The 21,158-nt window shown below is 42.5% G+C and overlaps 1 protein-coding gene across 1 annotated transcript in view; it reads right to left on the minus strand.

Moving 5' to 3' along the window:
• Nucleotides 1-1,977: 1,977 nt before the first annotated feature.
• ALKBH8 (alkB homolog 8, tRNA methyltransferase) overlaps nt 1,978-21,158 on the minus strand; it is a 78,980-nt gene continuing 59,799 nt past the window's right edge. Inside the window, exons 11-12 of the mRNA XM_084632811.1 lie at nt 4,509-4,658; nt 1,978-2,680 (exon numbers count right to left, since the gene is read on the minus strand). Coding sequence (XP_084488937.1) covers nt 2,111-2,680; nt 4,509-4,658 — 720 coding nt within the window. The 3' untranslated portion in view covers nt 1,978-2,110. The remainder of the gene's footprint in view (nt 2,681-4,508; nt 4,659-21,158) is intronic.

Consider the following 21,158-nt stretch of genomic DNA (forward strand, 5'->3'; position numbering starts at 1 on the left):
AATGTCATTAGCAGCTACGTTCAAATGTATATATGCACAGGCTGCCGTCTAGAGACCTACATCTTGGCCTAAACAAAGGGCTGGGAAACGGAATAGGAGAAAGATAAGGTAAGAAAGGAGGAACAGAAAAAGAGAGAACGGAGGAAGGGGAGACGAGCAAGGGAAAAGGAGAGATGAAGGAGGCAATAAGGGGAGAATTGGAAAGGAAAAATGAAGGAGAAGAGGCAGCTACCTCTGTTGTCATAATCCTACTACTCTGTGAATTTCTCACTGGCATCAGCTTGCAAAAGTTGTCAAAAAAAAAATTACCAGCCAAGACGGAAAATCTGCTCACCTAAACTTTTACCACAAGAGGGAGAAGGAAAAGAAATTACATGGTTTTACTCACCAGTCAAAAAACAAAACAAAACAAAAAACCAGCTCACCCTGGGCGGGCAGTGTTGCCAGGTTGAGTAACGAGGTGTCCGTGATCCCACATCATACACGCGTTGCACTGGCCTCTGTGGGGTGGATGTCAGACCTGTTCTCGTGTCATCACGTCGCTCTCCCAGTTAGTTGCCCTGGTGGCTAAATATTAACCCCAATGACCAGTATTGCTGTAGGTGTCCCAATGACTCCTCTGATTAGTGTGAGGGATCATAATACTAGCTGCCCATGGCAGCAGCCTAGAATGTATAGACACCTTTAGACTATCCTGAAACAGCCATGAATTTCACAGATTACAACTATTACTCATTGTGATGGGGTGGACAAACCCCAAACTGGACTAGGAAAGAAAGGAGTTAAGGGTGTGTTCTGGAGACAGGATACAGCCCATGCTACCCTATAGCACAAATACTACTGTTACAAAGGCAGTGTGCTCCAGTGTTAGGGCACTGGAGTGGGACTCAGGAGACCTCAGTTCTACTCCCACCTCTGTTACTGTGTCCCCTTGGGTGGCTCACTTCATAGAATCACCTCTCTATGACTCTGTTTCTGCTCCACCCTCCACCCTCTGTCTGTCTTGTGTATGTAGACTGAAAACTCTTTCAGGAGGTACAGTAATGCACACAATGGGGCCCTAAGCCCAGTTGGGTCTTCTAGTTACCATCATAACATAAATATTACTACGACCAACATCCTAGCATTAGGGACTGACACCATCAGGTCTCCTCACATCTACCTTTAACATGTTGTTGGGATACCATTGCTAGTTTCTCTTAGTCTTATTGAAATACTGAGTTGTAGCATTTGGATGCTGAGTGAAAGGTTTCCAAGGGTCTGCCTACAGTTTCTACCACTGCAGATCCACTAACAGTAGTAGTGCGGGAAAAGATTGTTAAGTCTAGAGATGACAGTGGTTAAAATGCCTGCAGGCAGTCTACATTCGGGCTCCCAACACTAAAGCTGCACCAATGGAAAGTCAATAGTGGAGAATTTAAAGAGAAACATTACTAAAAACAAAGCCTAAGAAAATGAGAAATTAGCAGTGTGGTGTCCTATCAACATCTTCTGCCAAAGTGCCTAACTGCACTTTCTTTCCACTTCACCAACCAATAATGTTACACCAAAGTTAATTTCCTGATAATGGCCTTGGTTCTCTGCTCTAGTACTACCCTGGTGGATTGCAGTGTTCTACCCTTACCAAGGTCAGTTCAGTTACACTGGCATAAAACTGGCATAACAGAGTGGATAATCAGGCCATGTGTCTTTAAAACTATATACCCTCGATGAAATCCTGGCCTCACAAAGTCAATGTGAGTTTTGCCACTGACTTTCACACGGTCAGAATTTCACCCCTTCTCTCTTTCCTATTGTGAAAAGTAAAATAAATTCCTCTGTTAATACTTAATTTATAATTATAATACTTAATAAATTTCTCTGTTAATACTTCTCTCTTTCCTATTGTGAAAAGTAAAATGAATTTCTCTGTTAATACCAAATTTTACTATAATTTTAGTAACACAAGGAGACAACTACCAGTATCTAACCTTGGCTAATGTCTTAAAATAACTGAGTTTATTGTACAATTTTAAAGGCAGTAACAACTACAGGATGGGTTTTAAAATGCCTCTGCACAGTACTACCACACGCAAAGATTTAGGCTGAAAATAGCGTCTCTTTCAGCGGGTTACTGTTTTTCAAGAACCACACACCAGTTTCCCTGATCATAGTAACTCTTTTGAATTCTTATGCAATCCAGGGTTTTGCAGGCTGCTTCCAGTTCTCCTTCACAGAACACATGATAATAGCGGTGGAAAACAGGACTGAATTCTTGCAATTCCTTAGAACCAGCTGGAAGCTGAAGGACTTTGGCATATTCCCCTTTCTTGTTAGTGCCCCCTTTCAGGTGCCAGGGAACCAGCACATCTTGAGAATGAAAGGACGTTCTGTTAGTATGAACAGGCAGCTTGGAGTTAATTACCTGCTTTGCATTGCCGCCTTTATCCTTAGAGTCATTAAGGATTTGGTCAGAACATGCTGAGTCTTGGCTACCATTGTCATGCGTTTGATCACAGAACAATCCCCAGGCCACATCAGTATTGATTTCCTCTTCTTTCCCTTTACTAGCTCTCTTTTCCTTAAGGTACTTTGACTTCTGTTTGTTGTATTCTTGTTCCATTGCCCAGACATAAATGAGTGCCTTTCCGCCAGGCCTTAGGAGCCGGGCTAATTCACAGACAGCAGCCAGTCTTCTTTCCTAGTAATGAAAAGACTCAGTGAGTACATATGCAGTTAGTACATAAGCAGGAACACAACGTAATGGAACTGACAGCAACATCACTGCTGCAATGAACAGAAATGATTCCTCCCTGCTCTACCCCCAGGTACGAAACAGACTAGAGATTTTTTTTTTCCATCCTACTCTTTGGTTATGTGTTCTTAGCCTGACAGAAGTGAGCATACTCCTCACTTGTGGGTGATGATGAGTAAGGGGGCAGGGGAGTAATTCATTCATAAAGTAGGTTTCAGAGTAACAGCCGTGTTACTCTGTATTTGCAAAAAGAAAAGGAGTACTTGTGGCACCTTAGAGACTAACCAATTTATTTGAGCATAAGCTTTCGTGAGCTACAGCTCACTTCATCGGATGCATCCGATGAAGTGAGCTGTAGCTCACGAAAGCTTATGCTCAAATAAATTGGTTAGTCTCTAAGGTGCCACAAGTACTCCTTTTCTTTATTCATAAAGTAGTCAACCACTACTCACATGGGCTAGACCAAAGCTACATGGGAACTACTTTTTGTCTACAATATGTGGTAACATCAGCTGTATTGATTTTATTTATTTTTATTACAGTAGCACTCAGAGGCGCCAATTGAGATACAGGCCCCACCCTGCTGGGTCCTGTACAAACACACAGTCCCTGCCACAAAAATCTTACAATCTAAATAGACAAGACAGACAAAGTGTTGTGATCCCCACTTTAGAGAGAGAGAATTGAGGCACAAAATCTCAGACTGAGCCAGGAATTTAATCAACATCTCCTGAGTCGTAATGCAGAGTCTTCCTCTCAAATGTCATTAATTGTAACAAGAGCAAATGAAACATAGATGACTATACAATCAAACCAAATTCTTAAGAGAAAGTGGAATACCACCATGGTGGTCTGCACAGAGTGGGAAAATGACAGGGACAGGGATACCACTGCAGATTCTGATGTCTAAGGAAGTCTTTGAGTTGTAATACAGATCTATTGCAACCTTATCACCTAGGACAGCACCCAGCAAGCAATGGGAAGTGACTGGAGAAGCAAAGGCAGCTGATAAGGAGGGGAAATCACATGAAGACAATTTGTCAGGAGGAGCAGACGTGAGTCAGGTTAGCTGGTGTGCTCTGCCTGCTGATCATCATACTAAACTCAGTCATTTCTCTGTCTACTGTGTCCTCCTTCCTTTTTGTCTGTCTTCTTCACATCTTTCTCATCATCTGCTTAGATTGTAAACTCTTAGAGGCAGGGACTCTACTTGATGTGTCCAGTGCGTGCACCCTAATCTCTGAAGGATGATTCTAGGAGCTACTGCAATACAAATTATTACTATTATTTATATTTGTATTATAGTAGTATCTAGAGGCATCAGCCCCATTGTGCTAGGCACTGTATAGACACAGAGCAAAGAGATGATACCTGCCCCAAAGAGCTTACATTCTAAATAATCTAAACAAATATTAAATCTATATAATAACAACATCAAGATGCAGCACAGCCCAATCTTATCAACCACCCCATGTGTAACATCTCTTCACCTTATGATCCTTTTAATGCCAGGGAGTAGGGAAAGTGTTGGAAGTTTCTGAGGCGGAAGGAGTTGCAGGAGACAAGAAGAGAAAGGAATGAGAAGGGATGAAGTGGCTATATCCATCCCCTCAGGCCTTCATCCTCCCTATCCGTACTTTCTCCTCTTTTCTTTCCCTCTCATTTCCTTACACTCCCACATTCTCTCCTCTTTTGAGATCCTCTTTTGCCATTCACTTTCCTGTGTGACAAGCTGGTGACCTCTTGTGAGATCTACAGATGTGAGTGGACTTACTGCTGTAGAAAAATGGTGGATTACAGCAATGGAGATGCAGGCATCACAAGAACTATTTCGAACTGGCACAGACAATGCGTCACAAACAAACGCCTGGAATTTCTTTTCTCCACAGATGTCCACCAGGTTTTGGCTACGATCACAGCCAATCTGTAACAGAAAGGGTATTGTTAAACTGCTGGTTTTCACAGGAAGATAGTTACAGGAATGGCTCCATCAATTTCTTCTGTTCAGACACTACACTGGATACATTTTAGTAAAAAAAATAAGTTTTAGTTAAAGGGAGAAAAAAAAATAGTCCAAATTATTTTTTTTGTTGCTGCTCATTTAAAATTGGCCTGTGGGGTACTGAACTCTCCAATTATTGCTTATGGACCCTTGATTCTGAAAAGCATGAGCTAAAATAGCCTTGGGACTGCTTGGGATAATTCTCAAGGTACCCAGGCTATGAACCACCTTGTTACCTCCTGCCTCCAGCATGAGGGAGCCTTGCCTGTGCTAGCTGAGGGTTTGCTCCTTAACACCACCAGCCTGCCAGGCACTCAAACACTCTCCTCAGGGCTATGCCAATCCCGTCTTTACCTTCCAGATTAACAATCGATGTGCCCCAGTTCCCTTGAAATATTCCCCTGTGATATCCATCCCGACACTGGCTACTCACAGAAATCCCACATCCCCTGCTCTCAAAGGAACAGTGCACCCCACTTTACCAGTTTTACCTTATATCACCTATATATCCTGTATAATGCACAGCACTTGTGAGCACTTATAACAAAAGAAGCTTTATTTAAGAAAGAACAGGGATTCTACTAGACAAGAGAGATGGAAACAAATGGTGACAACAGAAAACAAAATCATACAACGCAAATTAGGGTCTGTGCTTATTAATGACCTTTCCTATTTAATAAATAGGTTTTCTCCACCCCAAAAGTTCAGTCTGTTGCAGAGCTGGCTGGCTTCTCAGGAACCAGGATCCAACTTTTCATGACACCACCGCCCCCAAGATATCTCCTCAGTGAATGGATGCAAAGTGTCTTTCTCCACCCTGTGATATAATGAATCAGTCTTTTGTCTTTACTCACAACCAGGGTGATTTCTGGTCTGGTATAATGTTCCCTTTTTACCTCAAAGTGGTTTCAATTGTTTGCAGTTGTCTTTTGTGATTTTCCATTCACTATTCAGAAATGGGGCAAAGCTAGACCACCACAGACTAACCACAGAGAGGTGATAACTCCCTTCTGCTTAAATGGGCCATCACCAAGTCATCTGATTCCCTCGTGACTAACTTTTACTCCAAATCTATAAGGCATCATTTCAATATAGTTACATTATGCCTTAAATATTACTGTACATGCATCTTTCAATGATTATGAATATTGATAAGTTATAAGTTTTCAGTAGAGATCTCACATGCTGTCCTGTATGGATAAATACCATGGAAGTGGTGTATTAAGTGTTGTGAGTTTATCGTATCTGAGACATGAGTTGCTTGAAAAGAACAGAAAACCCTTTGCCAGTTGGCACCAATGGGCCTCTGTGACACTGCTCCAACTTACATTACTGACATTTGGTCCTTCAGGTAGACAGGAACGGGGGAATGGAGTTCTGTCCTGCTCCTGATATTCTTCCTCTTCCTTCCAGCTGTTGGCTTTACACAGGGAGAAGTACCTATGTAGCTGCACACAGTCCTTCACCACAGGAACTGTTAATTGGCTACTTATAATCCAACCACTCTGCACCTTGTGTCTGACTAGTAACCCCTTAGGTATTTAAAAACGTGGGTAATATCCAACAGGTCAACTGTAGTATCAATGGTAAAACTCTCATTCACTGACTTCACTGGAGCCAGGATTTGGCACCCAGATGCCACCTTTTTGTCTGATAAAATTTTAAACAGCTAAAATACTGAACTCCCCATAGTTCGATTTTCTAATGGAACAAAGCAATTCAGCTCTAACTCTGGTGGTGCCAGTCGTGTCGCTATAGTATTTGCTATAAAGATTCAATACACATCGACACTTCGTAGTTTCTGTTTGAGTACGGAAATGTGAAATGTGTAGGTATACACATCCCAGCCCCAAAATATCATCACAAATACAAGGGTTAGAATTGAATGTTCAGCCCTTGTGTAACTTTAACAGAGTCACAGTATATACCAAGGGAGATGGGCCACAGGGTCAGTCTTAGGGCAGATTTCATAATATGGTATTTACTTAGTTTGTACTTCCCTTTGCATTCAAGTCAAGAGTGAAGAGAAACAGCATCTACAAACATCCTTTTACATGCCTTACATCAAAAGAATAAATCCGCGATCAGCAAAATCCTTCTGTAAAACAATCCTGCAGTGATGCATGCATCTCTTTGATTTCCAGGTCTGCCACCTGTATTGAAATTAATAGTCATGTTACCAAAATATAGTCCAAATGCATGTTGGCTGGGAATATTAAATTTATTTTTGTTTTAAATAATCATCAATAGGAAGATAATGGAAAACAAGATTCCTAAATAATATTTGCTGGCAGTGTTTGTTTTCTTTGAAACAAAAAGAATTCTAAGTCAGGCGGAATGGGAGAAGAATAGCAAACCACGTGTTCCAGAGTAACAGCCGTGTTAGTCTGTATTCTCAAAAAGGAGTACTTGTGGCACCTTAGAGACTAACCAATTTATTTGAGCATAAGCTTTCGTGAGCTACAGCTAAATTGGTTAGTCTCTAAGGTGCCACAAGTACTCTTTTTCTTTTTGAAACCACGTGTTCTGACTAATCAATTTACTAAAGGTGACAGCATAGTTTAAATTTAAAAAAATCTCTGCTGCATTAATTTGTAAAAATTACTATATCGAGAGAGAGTGTAAGAAACAGCTGAGTTATCCATAATACCATCACATTTTCTGGGTTCAATATAGCTTAGCTTTTGAGAATACAGTTAAGGCTTCTTTGCAAATTCCTACAGGGGCTGGCAGAATCTGAGCATGCCCAGTTACCTACACTGGATGGTTCCAGCTTTCCTCTGAGTGCCACCCTGCACTGGGCTTGGATCACAGGTGCCTGGATCTTCTGTCCAGGTAGGTGTTACACCCCTGCTCCGCCTGAGGCCTCACCCCTGCTCCGTCCCTTCCCCCAAAGCCTCACCCTCGTCCTGCCTCTTCCCACCCCTGCTCCGGCCCCTCCCATCCACAGCCAAACAGCTGATCAGCAAAGCCCACCAAACAGCTGATGGGTTTTTTTCCATGGGTGCTCCAGCCCTGGAGTACCCATGGAGTCAGTGCCTATGACTTGGATCCTCCCTTTTAAGGAGCTGCCCCCTCCACGTTTGACAGGCCTCACAGGTATACCCAGCTAGGACTGACTGTGCTCAGAGGAGCTCTTTAATCACTTTCTGACTGCAGTAGGATCTTATCCCACAATACACCCACTCACACCTAAGGACAATTTGGCCCTACACTTGTACAGTAGAAATGGGCTTGGTAGTGTGAATTAAATAAAAGCCACAGAAATGACCTTGAAAGAAACCACACTGTACACTAATGAAATCCAGTGAACTGAAACTAACTGAGAAGAACAAATCACATGACAGCCAGAATGTCAGGTCCTAATTTGCATCTAAATTATATGAAATAATTGTGAAGTCAGGCTTACTTATAATGTCATACTTATTAAAGTGAATCCACTTCCCAAAACAAAAAGACTGTATCTTGTGATGATCAAGGAGACCTTGAAACATGTTGGTTACAATGCACAGTGGATCTACAAAAGGTTCACTAGGCTTAATATAACATTGTATTTAATGTAATTATGATAGAACCTGTGTGTATATGCATAAGTACTGAACACAGAGAACCACCATAAATCTGTCTCTTACAGGAGTTAAGCAAGTTTAAGATCCTTACTAGGATTAGCACAGGATGATTTTTTATATATAGTTATCAAAGAATAATTACGATATTCCAGAATTTTATATGTTACAGTGTGAGAACTATACACATACTGTATCACTTCAAAACAAATACACATTGGCTTACGTCTTTTAAAAACAATGAGCCAGATCCTCAGCAAGTGTAAACTGGGTGAGTTCAATGGAGTGGCCCGTTATTTTTATGAGTATTTTTTTTCCATAGTGAAAAGGCAGTTTTGTCTTGTGAGATGTTGTCTGGCATTTACTGCCAGAGACAGAGAGTCAGAACTCTGGGCTCCTGTTCCCAGCTTCGTCACTGACTTGCTGGAGTGAGCTAGGGAAAAATATCACTTCACCATCAGAGTGATATGGTGAAGCTTCATGTTCACAAAGCAATTTTAGGGTCAGAGAAGTGTCCCATATTATCATCTAGCATACCCTCTCCCTTACATTGCTCTCTGATTAAAAATAAAATAAATAATTAAGAAAATGCCCTACGTATAACAGGGAGCATTTTAGTTTTTGTCAAGATAAGTTTTTAAATATTGTTTTGTTCAGCAAGGGATGCTGTCTTCACTGTTATTTTCTGCAACAGTGGGGAAAGGAAGGAATTATTATTGTGTGTCCAAAAATGTGGTAGGAACCTGACAAAAATGAGTGAAGATATCAGTCAGCTGTACAATGGTAAGTTACTGAATGGTCTTCCTCTTGCATGTCTGTGCAGCACCTAACCCATTTTTTGAGCCATCACAGCCTAGATAACTAATAATAGTCCTGGAAATCCCTGGAGTCTTTGGTTAGTTCCTCAGCCAGCATCTTCACCTCCTGTTTATCCTTCTCCTCTTCTGGTTCTCACTATATGCTCTCTTTGGAAGACCTCTGGGGCTTGACCTGCTACCACTTCTGCTAGTCTCATTTCTTTCCTCTTGTGGCGCGTTATGCGATGGAACCCCAGCTCTTTCCAGGATTTTTCACCCTCGGCCACATCTCTCAGAATTTAAATGCAATCTCTGTAGGAAAACCAAAGTTTAGGGGGAAACCCCAGTGCTATTTTTACGTTGACCTGACACAGGTGTTTTGGTAATGCCGCTGACCTTCCTTTTCTTTCCCCAGAGTTTCAGCAGGGCATGTCCTTCTCTAACAATTCTCACTAAGGGTACGTCCACGCAGCCTGTGGCAGTGAGACTCCAAGCCCAGGTCGAGAGACTCAGGCTTTTGGGTCTCACGCTACTGTATTAAAAATAACGGTGTAGACGCTGCAGCGTGAGCTCTGAAACCTGGGGCAGGGGATGGACTTTAGAGCCTGAGCCACAACTTAAGAGCGCTATTTACACAGCTATTTTTATCACAACAGCATGAACCCCACGGAGCCTGAGGCTGTTGCTTCCCATGAGCCTAGGCTCAGAGGCTCTCTGCTGCTAGCTGACAGACCAGCCATGACCCTGGTTCTCACGCAGCAAGATAACCATATCCCCATGGCAAGACCTTGCAGCTGTGTCCACAGGACATGGCGTGCTCAGTCTACATGCATAGGAGTTTCTTCCTCTTTCCCCAGGAGTTCTCTGCAGCATTTCCATATATAGTTATACATTTTAAGGCCAGAGGGGCCCAGTATGATCACCTAGAATGATCTGCAAAACACAGACCATAGAATTTCACCGAGTGATTCCTGCATCAAGCCCAGCACTTCTGGTTGAGCAAAAGCATCTCTTTTTGAAATTCATTAAATCTCAATTTAGATATTTCAAGTGATGGAGAATCCATCACATCCCTAGGTAAGTTGTGTATTTTTAAGGTTCCCCCTTTTCTTATCCGTTTTGGGAATCCTTTCAATCTTATTTCAGCAAATCAAGCTCCTTGCTTGGAACCACCTGAAGTCTCTTATCTGTGTCAGGTACTGTAGCTGAATGTTCAGTTGAGCATAGCTCAAGTCTAATCATGCTAGCAGCCAGGAGTTTTACACCTTTTATTATTTCCTTGAAGGAGGCTAGCATCTCAGGTTTAAGTGGTTTTATTTTAGACAGCAATCCCCTAATGGCTGCCTTTGTGGCACACACATTCCTACCTTTTTCCATTATTCTTTGTGAATAGAACACTGGCCCACAGGGAGTTCCACAATGGATGCTGCTGCTTCTCTCTCGTAGCTTGCAAAAAACCACTTAATGTAAGCATTGCATTTCTGCACAATACTTCCAGGGTTGTAATCTTTAGACACTCGTTAGTTGCAGTTTCAGGGTCTCCTTGATTTTCTAAGGCCTCAGCTACACTGCAATTTCAGTCTGTGATACAGTTCCACCAAGGCAAGCCACTTAACGTAGACATGGTTTACAGTAGCATATCCAACTCTGTTTTACACCAGAATAAGCTGCACTGGCAAAAATCATATCTGCACTGGGGTTTGTAGCTGGGCAGGTAAAACCCCATCATAAACAAGTTCTCAGTCACTTAAATTGCCACATGTGGGCTATGGATGAGCAGTGCTGCTAAGGAGCAGACCATGTAACCCATTAGACCGAAGAGAGAAATGGAAGAATAAAAGGGAAGTTATAGGGAAGGAACGTGGGGATTGAGAAAAATGGGAAGAGCAGTGATTTGTAAGCATTTCTGGCAGCCCCTACTGTCACTACTGGACTTCTAGCAGCCCAGCTGCCATGGTTTCATCCAGAGATGGCTGCATTTCAGTGGTGAGTAAAAGGATTCTAATAGCATATAGTTAGTAAAGTCATATGGAATGGAACATGGGGACAAAAGATGCTAAATAAAGACACTATTAATGCCATCACAACCTGGGAGAGGCTAAGTCCTCAGCCAAGATTAGGTAGAGATAGAAAAAACACTATTATGTTGCTGTGACAGAATACACCCCACATATTGTTGTAATAATGTCTGTACAAGGCATGCCTTGTGAGGTATCATTTAAAAACTCATGACTTGCTGATCAATGATACAGCAAAATGCACATAGCAGTGCTGTATATAAAGTTATGAACATAAGCTGAAAACATGACTGAAGTATGTTTCCCAGATAAGTCTGGGAAGTGGCTAAACCAATTCCTCGGAGACAAAGGGCAAGCTGACGCCTCAGCCAGGTGTCAACAAGGCTAATGGACCATTCCCTGCTAAGCGGCCATTCTTTGGCAAGGAAGGGGGCAGCAAGGACAAAAATCTACGTCTTAGCAAAGAAACAGCATGGAGTTTCCTTTCTTCACCAGACTGCCTGTAGCCTTGCTCCCAGCTGGAAATGCTTCTCAGAGCGGGGCAGGACTATAAAAAGAAGGGGCAGACACCCCAAAACACCCCTCTCTCTTTCTCCCTATCACCTCATTCGTCACACCTGAGAAGACAAAAGGAAACACCCATTGGACTCTGGAGGGGTCCAGACCTGAGAGTTTGGTCAGTAATCTGCTGGAGCATGTGGTAAGAAAGTCTGCTTTGCAACTCAGTTAGTTTCTTAAGTAGATACTAGTAAACATGTTATCTTTATTTTTCTTGTAACCATTCTGACTTTTACGCCTCATTACTTGTACTCATTTAAAATCTCTCTCTCTTTGTAGTTAACAAACTTGTTTTATTGCTTTCTCTCAGCCAGTGTGTTTAAATTGAAGTGTCTGGATAGCTATTTAAAATAATAAAATGGCATATTATTCCTTTAAAGGAATAGCAGATTTAATATATTTGTACTGTCCAGGAGAGGGCTGGACAGTACAGGACAGACATTTCTGGGGGAAGATCTGGGTCTAGGGGTATGTTGGGGTCACCCTACCACATAGCCCAGGCTGGTAAGAGTCACAGTGAGACTGGCTGGCTACAGCATGCACAGACATAGCTGGGAGTGACACACATGCCAGAGGCTGTTTGTGAGCAGTCCAGGTTGGAGGCTGTAGTAGCAAGGCACTGTAAAGGGCACCCCAGGTTACAGAGCCAGGGTGACACAGCTACTCATTAATCTGGATTGTGCCCCGGTATGTCATAGTATCCCATCATTATATATATTCTTTGTACTTTACCTCATTATAACTAACTCCACCTAGTGGAATTAGTTCATTTCAGTCTCTTGGAACCTGATTGATTCAACTCATCAGACGCAGATAGAGAGAACAACATCTAATTCTGAAATCCAACCACCAAATGAAATTATATGGCTCCCGAGAGAAACATTTCAGCTATAACTAATAGCATGAGAGTCTTGAGGAACCAAATTACATTCTAGCAAGTGTGCGCACATGCACGCACACACACACAGAGCAAGAAAGACGACAGTACAGCCACAGCAAGAGAGAAAAATTCCCTTGCTTTAGCTGGTCTGAGTCAGACCTTTAGGATTTCTTTCACGTAGTGTTTTGTTTTCTACTGCACAGAACCAAGATGCCTTTGGAAATAATATGCTGCGTCTAAAACGGGAGGTTCATCTCTCACTAGCATAATATCAGAATCAACTCATATACATCAATATGTTCACTTGTTTTGTGCTTCTTGCTCACCTGTTCTTTTGGAGCTCTTCAGCCCCCAGCCACCCCACCTCAAGATCTTTCACCCCTTCAGTTACTCTTTATTGAGAGAGCAGGGCAATGGAGGCTCCCCAGAACAGACTGCCTGCCCAGTGTTTAGTCAGCACTGTCTGACCACTACCCAACACAGAGAACTGGCTCCAGGGATACTTTGTAAGTCAGTTCTTCCTATCTGCTTTCACATGTCACCAGGTTCACTGAAATGCCATCTCCTCTGGGAGGACAGCATAACCAATGGAGCCCTGATACTTCCACCAACTTGCACTAATAATGCACCAAACCTTTTACTCCCCTTTCTGAAAAAACAGCACATTTTATGTGATACTCCAAATCCTGGCTGATCCTAGACTGGGAGGGAGAAAGGAGTGGGGAGAAAGAGACCCATGTCTCCCTGCAGAAAAGGTAAAGTGCTATATAAGTGCCAAGTAAATACTTAAATTAAGTAAATCATTAATTAAAGTTTGTAAAATACTTTGAGATCCTTGGACAGGGGCTGCTACAAAAGTGCAAATTTGCTACACTAAAATCCACCATTTTACATCTTATGTATTACCACAGTTCTCATTAATGTCAATATTCTTGCCAAGGTCTACTTGATACACTTTCACATAGTCACTGTTTGTTTGCACTTTCCATCAATGTGTCATCCCAATTAAAAATGGAAACTCTGAAAATGCAAGGCTACAATGCCCTTGAAGCTTATGCTGTAGCTCTTTGGGGATGCTGTACCTTCCCATGTGCATTCACACATGACCACCCCTGCTTTGGCATGCTGAAAACTTGGAGTCAGATCCAAAGCCCACTGAATTCAATAGGAGTCTTTGTATTGACTTCAGTGGGCTTTGAACTTAGGTCATTGTAGTGGTCTAGGCTGAAATACGGCATTATAAGAAAACAAAAGCCCTAGACATAGATATCAAAGTCGTACTTAAAAACAATGACATAAATGTAACAAAAGCCAGCTAAAAAACCCAGGGAATTGTTTGGTGAAAATCAGTTCCTCTGGCTCCTTTGCATATACTACAACAATGAAATACCCATGCGAGCCAAAAAAACACTGGGATCTCATATTTTATCAGATGCACAATCTTCTGTCAGTTTCTGTCCTAACTAAATGAGGCTCTGATTCCATCTCTCACTCAAAATTCTTCACCTGAGTTTCTTATTGTCATGCAATTGGTGTCCTCTATTGTAACAGAATAATACAGCCATTACAGCATAGCTGGTTTTGTTGAGTGTGCCTGAATTCATGCTGGTTCCATTGTCACACAATAATACCTGCCTAGACAAGGCTCTGTGTAATCAGCTAAAGAAAGTCAAGCAAACACAATAGCACAGACAGCTGTGGGGACATTTTCAGACAGTGCCTAAAGATTAAAACACCGTGAAACGTACCTTAACTTTGAATTGCTGTTAGAGCTGCTATTTAAAAGTACCCTTTCTAAAAATGTACTGAAACCTCTACAGCACACTGCCTACACGCAGAAAATACTTGTCTCAGTTCCTTCTCTTTACTTTCCAATATCTGCAGGTCAAAATACTTCAGGCGGCACAGTAGCATTGATATATTTGTGTGCCTTAATAAAATAACTCAATTTCTCAGCGATGTGTCACTGTATCCTGTCCTAGAGTATCTGGGCTGAGAGTTCTGAATAGGCATTATGAATACAGAGAGACCTTTTAAAAGGAACGAATAAGTATTGTCCTGTAAGGGCAGACCACAATTACTGAGAAAAACGCTGGGTCAAATACCTCCCTCAGTCAAGGGAGAAAAATGGAGGAAAGATTTTATTCTCTGTTTCTTACTCCTGGGGGAATTCTGCACCAAAAAATTAAAAATCCTGTGCCCAAAACTTAAAAATTCTGCACACAATATTTTAAAATTCTGCAAAGTTTATTTCTCAAAATAACACTACATAATCACCGAGGTTTAAATTATTTTGGTAATTTATTTCAAAATACCTGTCAGCAAGTATGTCTGAAACAATACAGACACACACAAAAATTCTCCCTGGAGTTGAGAGTTAAAGAAACCGCTATGACAACCCAGTTCCTGTTTCTCAGCAGTGTCCTCTATGTGCGAGCTGGGCTCTGCCAGGTCCAGTGGCCCCTGGTGGTAGCCAGCAACACTGCAGCCCATTTCTGTGGGGGAAAGGAAATTATGCACAAAAAACATTAATTTCTGCAAAATTCTGCATTGCGTAGTGGTGTAGAATTCCCCCAGGAGTAATAGTATCTACAGACCAATCCTGTTATCCTGATACTTCACCTGCCAAAACAAGTGTACTCTGCAAATTCCCCCCCACCCTTCAGTTCACACTCATATCTGACCCAAGTCAATGGGGCTAAAACAATGTATGAAATGTGATCGGGCTCAGACATACTCACTGCAAAAGCCCAATAAGCACCAGCAGGGACACAAGGGACAGCTGCATCCTCTCCCTGGAGTAAAAAGGGCAGAGCATGCTGACGAATCCAGCACAATAATTCTATAATGAAGCACCAGTCTATAATGAACCCCAACGGCACCTGCCACTAAAGATAATGCTTACATGTTGCCCCATGTTCTAAACTACTTCCTGTGGGACTGTGCAGCAATGCTTCAGGGAAACAGGTACAAATATTTTCAGAAGGGCTGAGCCTAACTCTCACACAAATTTGCACCCACAAAATAAACTATGGGCACAAACCAAAATATATGCATGTCCAACTTCCTGGTATGCTCCCACAATCATAGGAACAGCCCTCCATTTAGTCCAGTATACAATCCCAGACAGTGGCCAGTACCAAGCACTTCAGAGGAAGGTGCATAAAAACACCTTAATGGACATTTATAGCATAAACTACCCCGGGATAAACATCCTCCTAAGCTAAACACCAGGTGATAGGGGTTATGTTCTGAAGCCTGGAGGTTTATATCACTTATAAAAAAAAATTCTCATTAGCTATGGAACTATTTAATCCTACTCTGAATCCTGTTAAGCAGTGGTACCTTGTGGCAATGAGTTCCATAAGTTAATTATGGACTGTGTGTATCAATTTTAAATAGGGTCACCTTTCAATTTCATGGTCCGGCCTCTTGCTCTCACATTATGAAAATGGGTAAACAGAAGTGCCTGATCTACCTACTCCTGGACCCCAAACATGCATGGATTTAAACATGAACAGAGTTGGGGCCATATTGATCTCCTCAAATGAAACACTTTTAATATCTTCAGTCTCTCTTCATACCATAGTCTCTCGATGCCTGTATTCATTTTAATCCCCAATCCCTAGACCTCTTATGTTTCTGCTATGTCTTTTTTTGAGATAGGGCAACTAGAACGGAGCACTGTATTCCAGGGAGGGAATCCCATTAATTTACAGAGTGGCATTATAGTACTACTAGGATGATCCGAGGAATGGAAAACTTGTCTTATGAAAGGAGACTCAGGGAGCTTGGCTTGTTTAGCCTAACTAAAAGAAGGTTGAGGGGAGATATGATTGCTCTCTATAAATATATCAGAGGGATAAATACCAGAGAGGGAGAGGAATTATTTAAACTCAGTACCAATGTGGACACAAGAACAAATGGATATAAACTGGCCACTAGGAAATTTAGATTAGAAATTAGACGAAGGTTTCTAACCATCAGAGGAGTGAAGTTTTGGAATAGCCTTCCGAGGGAAGTAGTGGGGGCAAAAGATCTATCTTGCTTTAAGATTAAACTCGATAAGTTTATGGAGGAGATGGTATGATGGGATAACATGGTTTTGGTAATTAAATATTCATGGTAAATAGGCCCAATGGCCTGTGATGGGTTTTTAGATGGGGTAAGATCCAAGTTACCCGGGAAAGAATTTTCTGTAGTATCTGGCTGATGAATCTTGCCCATATGCTCAGGGTTTAGCTGATCGCCATATTTGGGGTCGGGAAGGAATTTTCCTCCAGGGCAGATTGGAAGGCCCTGGAGGTTTTTCGCCTTCCTCTGTAGCATGGGGCACGGGTCACTTGCTGGAGGATTCTCTGCTCCTTGAGGTCTTCAAACTACAATTTGAGGACTTCAATAGCACAGATATAGGTGTGAGGTCTTTTTTAGGAGTGGTGGGTGAAATTCTGTGGCCTGCATTGTGCAGGAGGTCAGACTAGATGATCATAATGGTCCCTTCTGACCTAAATATCTATGAATCTATTTTCATTAGAATTCTCTCTCATTTTTTACATAATCTAACATTTTGTTGGCTTTTTTTTTACTATTGCCATGCCCTGAGATGTGTTCATTGAGCTGTCCCCAAGGACACGCAGGTGTTTTTCCTGAATTGTTAGAGTTAATTTAGAATATATAACACTTATGAGTAGTTTAAATTATTTCTTCCAATCTGCATTATCTTGCATTTGTCAACCAATTGCATCTGTCACTGTGCTGCTGAGTCACCAAGCTCTCTTAGGTCTCTCTGAAAGTTCCTCATATTCGTATCTAGCCTTGACTACCCTTAATCATTTTGTGTCATCTGTTAATTTTGCAAAATATACATCAGTGACTGTGAGTCTTGATCCTTGATCCACAGGGCATGTCGGCACTACCAAGCTCCAACCTGCCCCTAGTGGCCTGCTAGGCTAGCCTAGTGGCTAACTGTTGTCAGAATAGGAACTGAACTCTTACAGAGGACCCCAGTCCTGGAATCCAATTGGGAGACTGCTAGGTGTCCTGATTGGTTCACAGCATCTATATAAATCCAGCTCAGGAACAGGAAGTTGTCCATGCAACTGGACTCCCCCTGCTTTGACTGTTCCCCTGAGATACCTGCTCCTACTGCCGATCTCCCAGTAACCTGACCCTACCTGCCTCCTGACCTCTGTTTGCCCTCTGGCCTGTCTCAGACACTGACATCCTGGTATCAGACCTGACCTGACTCCCAACCCCAGCTCTGACTAGTAGGTCAGACCATCCACATCCCAGTTGTGACATCTGTTCCTTATAGCCCACCCCTTAGCTATTAGAACAAACCAGAGTCCGTCCTGTGCTCAGCTGACCTGAGTCTTTGAAAAAGTGGAGGTGACTTACCTGTAACTGGAGGTTACCGGAGATGTGTTGTCCCGATCTGTATTCCACACCTGAGTCCACATGTGCACCATGTGCCTGAGTCCAGAGATTTTTAGTAAGATGTGCCCATAGGTCTTCACATGTGCAATTGTTTTCCTCTTGCTCTGAACTGAGGGCTGTCAAAAACCTACAGCTAAGTAGCATAAAATCCCTCCTTTACCTGTAAAGGGTTAAGAAACTCAGATAACCTGGCTGGCACCTAACCAAAAGGACCAATAAGGTGAGAAGATACTTTCAAATCTGTGGGGTAAGGTTTTTGTTTTGGGCTTGAGTGTCCTCTCCGGAGACAAAGAGAGAGATCAAGCAAGTCATCTAGCTCCTACTGAATGATTCATCTAAACTTACAGACATAGTAAGTAATTGCAAGGAAATGCGTTAGAGTCTCTTTTGTTTAGCTTGTGAATTTTCCCTGTGTTAAGAGGGAGGTTTATTGTAACTTTGAAGTTTTCCCTAAAAGGTAATCCTCTATGTTTTAAATCTTATTACTGTGTAAAATTACCTTCCATCCTGATTTTACAGAGGTGTTTCTTTTACTTTTTTTGTCTTTGTAATAAAGTTCTGTTTTTTAAGAATCTGATTGGTTTTTAGTGTCCTAAAAACCCAAGGGGCTGGTCTGTGCTCACCTGGTTTACCTATTTGGTTGGTAGATTATTCTCAAACCTCCCCAGGAAAGGGGGTGAAGGAGCTTGGGGGAATATTTTGGGGAAACAGAAACTCCAAGTGGTCCTTTCCCTGAATCTTTGTCTAACTCACTTGGTTGTGGCAGCAGTACCCATCCAAGGACAAGGAAGGATTTGTGCCTTGGGGAAGTTTTTTACCTAAGCTGGTAGAAATAAGCTTAGGGGGTCTTTCATGCGCGTCCCCACATCTATAGCCCAGAGTTCAGAGTGGGGAGGGAATCCTAACAAGGGCATAAGAGGCAGTGTGGAACAACACCTCTCCAGTTCCTTCTCTTATCATGAATCCTGTCATGATCCTCAGCAGAGGGGACGAAGGGTGGACACTGGAATACAGGTAGGAATACAGGAATACACATCTCAAAGAACCTTCAGTGACAGGTAAGTCACCTCCTCTTCTCCTTTGAGTGTTGGTCCCTATGTGTATTCCACACATGGGAGATTAGTAAGCAGTAGTCAAACCAGAGGCAGGTGCTAGGATTCAGATGGCATGGATGTCTGTAGTACTGCTGGTCCCACAGCTGTATCTGCAGTAGAGGTCTGTAGTACTGCTGGTCCCACAGCTGCATCTACAGTAAGGCATAACACTTTGCAAAAGTATGGATAGAGCTCCAGATAGCCACCCTACATATATCTAGCAGAGATACATCTCATAGAGATGCTGTAGAGGTTGCTTGCATGCTAGTGGAGTGGGCTCTCATCCCCTTCAAGGGGGGGGGGGGATACATACTAGTTGGTAACAAAGGATGAGGCAGTCCGAGGTCCATTTAAAGAGTCTCTGCACAGACAGTATTTGACATCTTGATTGTTACCCTAAGGTGATAAATACTCTAGGTGTTTTCCTAATTGCTTTTTACCTGAAGATGGAACCCTAGTGCATGTCAGATGACTGGAGATTGAAGCTTTCTTCCCTCACCAGAAGCATAAGGTTTTGAAAAAATACCAGTAAGTGGATGGTTTAATACATGTGAAACTCAGAAATTACTATAGGGGTGAATTTTAGGTGGAGGCAGAGAGACCTTCTCTTTATGAAAAGTGGTATATGGTGGATCTGCCATGAGCACTCCGAGCTTACTCAGACTTCTGGCTGATGTGATGGCAACTAGGAAGGCAACTTTCACTGAGAGATGGGACATGGAACAAGTAGCTATTGGTTCAAAAGGAAGTCTGTAAGTATTGAAAGGATGATACTAAGATCCCATTGTAGTGTTGGTTTCACCACTGGTGGGAAAGTTCTAATGAGTCCCTTCAGGAATCTAATTGTGACGAATCTTTGGCAGAACTTGTGGTGTTCATGGGATGGGAGGAAAGGTATATCTGAGGTGGTCCATCCAAGGTAGCAGAAGGGAATCGCTCTTGAAGCCCTGACCCAGCATTACTCTGGAGCAGTACAGGGGGAGTTACTTGTTCACCTGTGAAGTGAAGATGTCCCCACAGAATGAAGATCTTGTTCAGGACAGAATTATAAATCCCCCATTCGTGTTCCATGTAAAAATATCTGCTGAGACTGTCCTATAGGGAGTTATGCACATCAGACTGTATACTGCCAAGAGAGTTATGTGGTTTCTAATGTACCTAATTCAATAAATTTATTGGTTCTACATACAAAGAAAGGGATCCTGTCCCCCCCTTTTTGTTTATGTAGAAGATAGTCATCATGTTGTCTGACATCATCTGGATATGGTGGAATCAGATGAGTGGAAGGAATGCATTGCAGGCTAGATGTACCGTCCTTAATTCCTGTAGGTTGGGATGCATCTGGCCTCTCAAGAAGGTTCAGGTGCATGGTGCAGTGTGACTGTCCATGTGGGCTCCCCAACCTAAGAGGGAAGCATCTGTGGTGGGTTGTGCACCAGGCAAGAGAAGCCATGACCTTGGTCAGGACTGTTATTCTGGCATTGATGGTGTCTTTGTCTGGTGAGTAAATGGACCGAGTCCACTTACCAAAGCCTAGGATTCTCACTCAATATTGAGAAGACTAAAGTGCTCTATCAACCTGCTTCAGGCCTTGCACATGATCCACCACATATCACCATTGAGGGTCAGACTTTGGAGACAGTTGAGCACTTTTGCTACCTCGGTAGCCAACTTTCTCAAAATGCAAAAATCGACTGTGAAATCCAGCACAGGATCCAGTGTGCAAGTGCTTCCTTTGGGAAATTTAATCTGAGGAGTTTTCACAGATCATGACCTACGGCAGGACATCAAGATCCAGGTCGATAAGACAATTGTTGTTCCTACACTCCTCCATGGATGGGAAACTTGGATGACCTATTGACAGCACCTCAAGTGCTTGGAGAGGTATCACCAACTATGCCTCTGGAAAATCCTTTGTGTAAAGTGGCAAGATAGCTGAACTAATGTCAGCACCCTCGCTGAAGCCAATGTCACCAGCATTGAAGCAATGATCCTCATGCACCAACTTCACTGGGCTGGACGTCCTGTGCTGATGCCAGACTCTCGCTTCCCAAAACAAGTCCTCTACTCTCA

Source organism: Lepidochelys olivacea (assembly GCF_965140295.1).
Source record: "Lepidochelys olivacea isolate rLepOli2 genome assembly, chromosome: 1".
NCBI lineage: Eukaryota > Metazoa > Chordata > Testudines > Cheloniidae > Lepidochelys > Lepidochelys olivacea.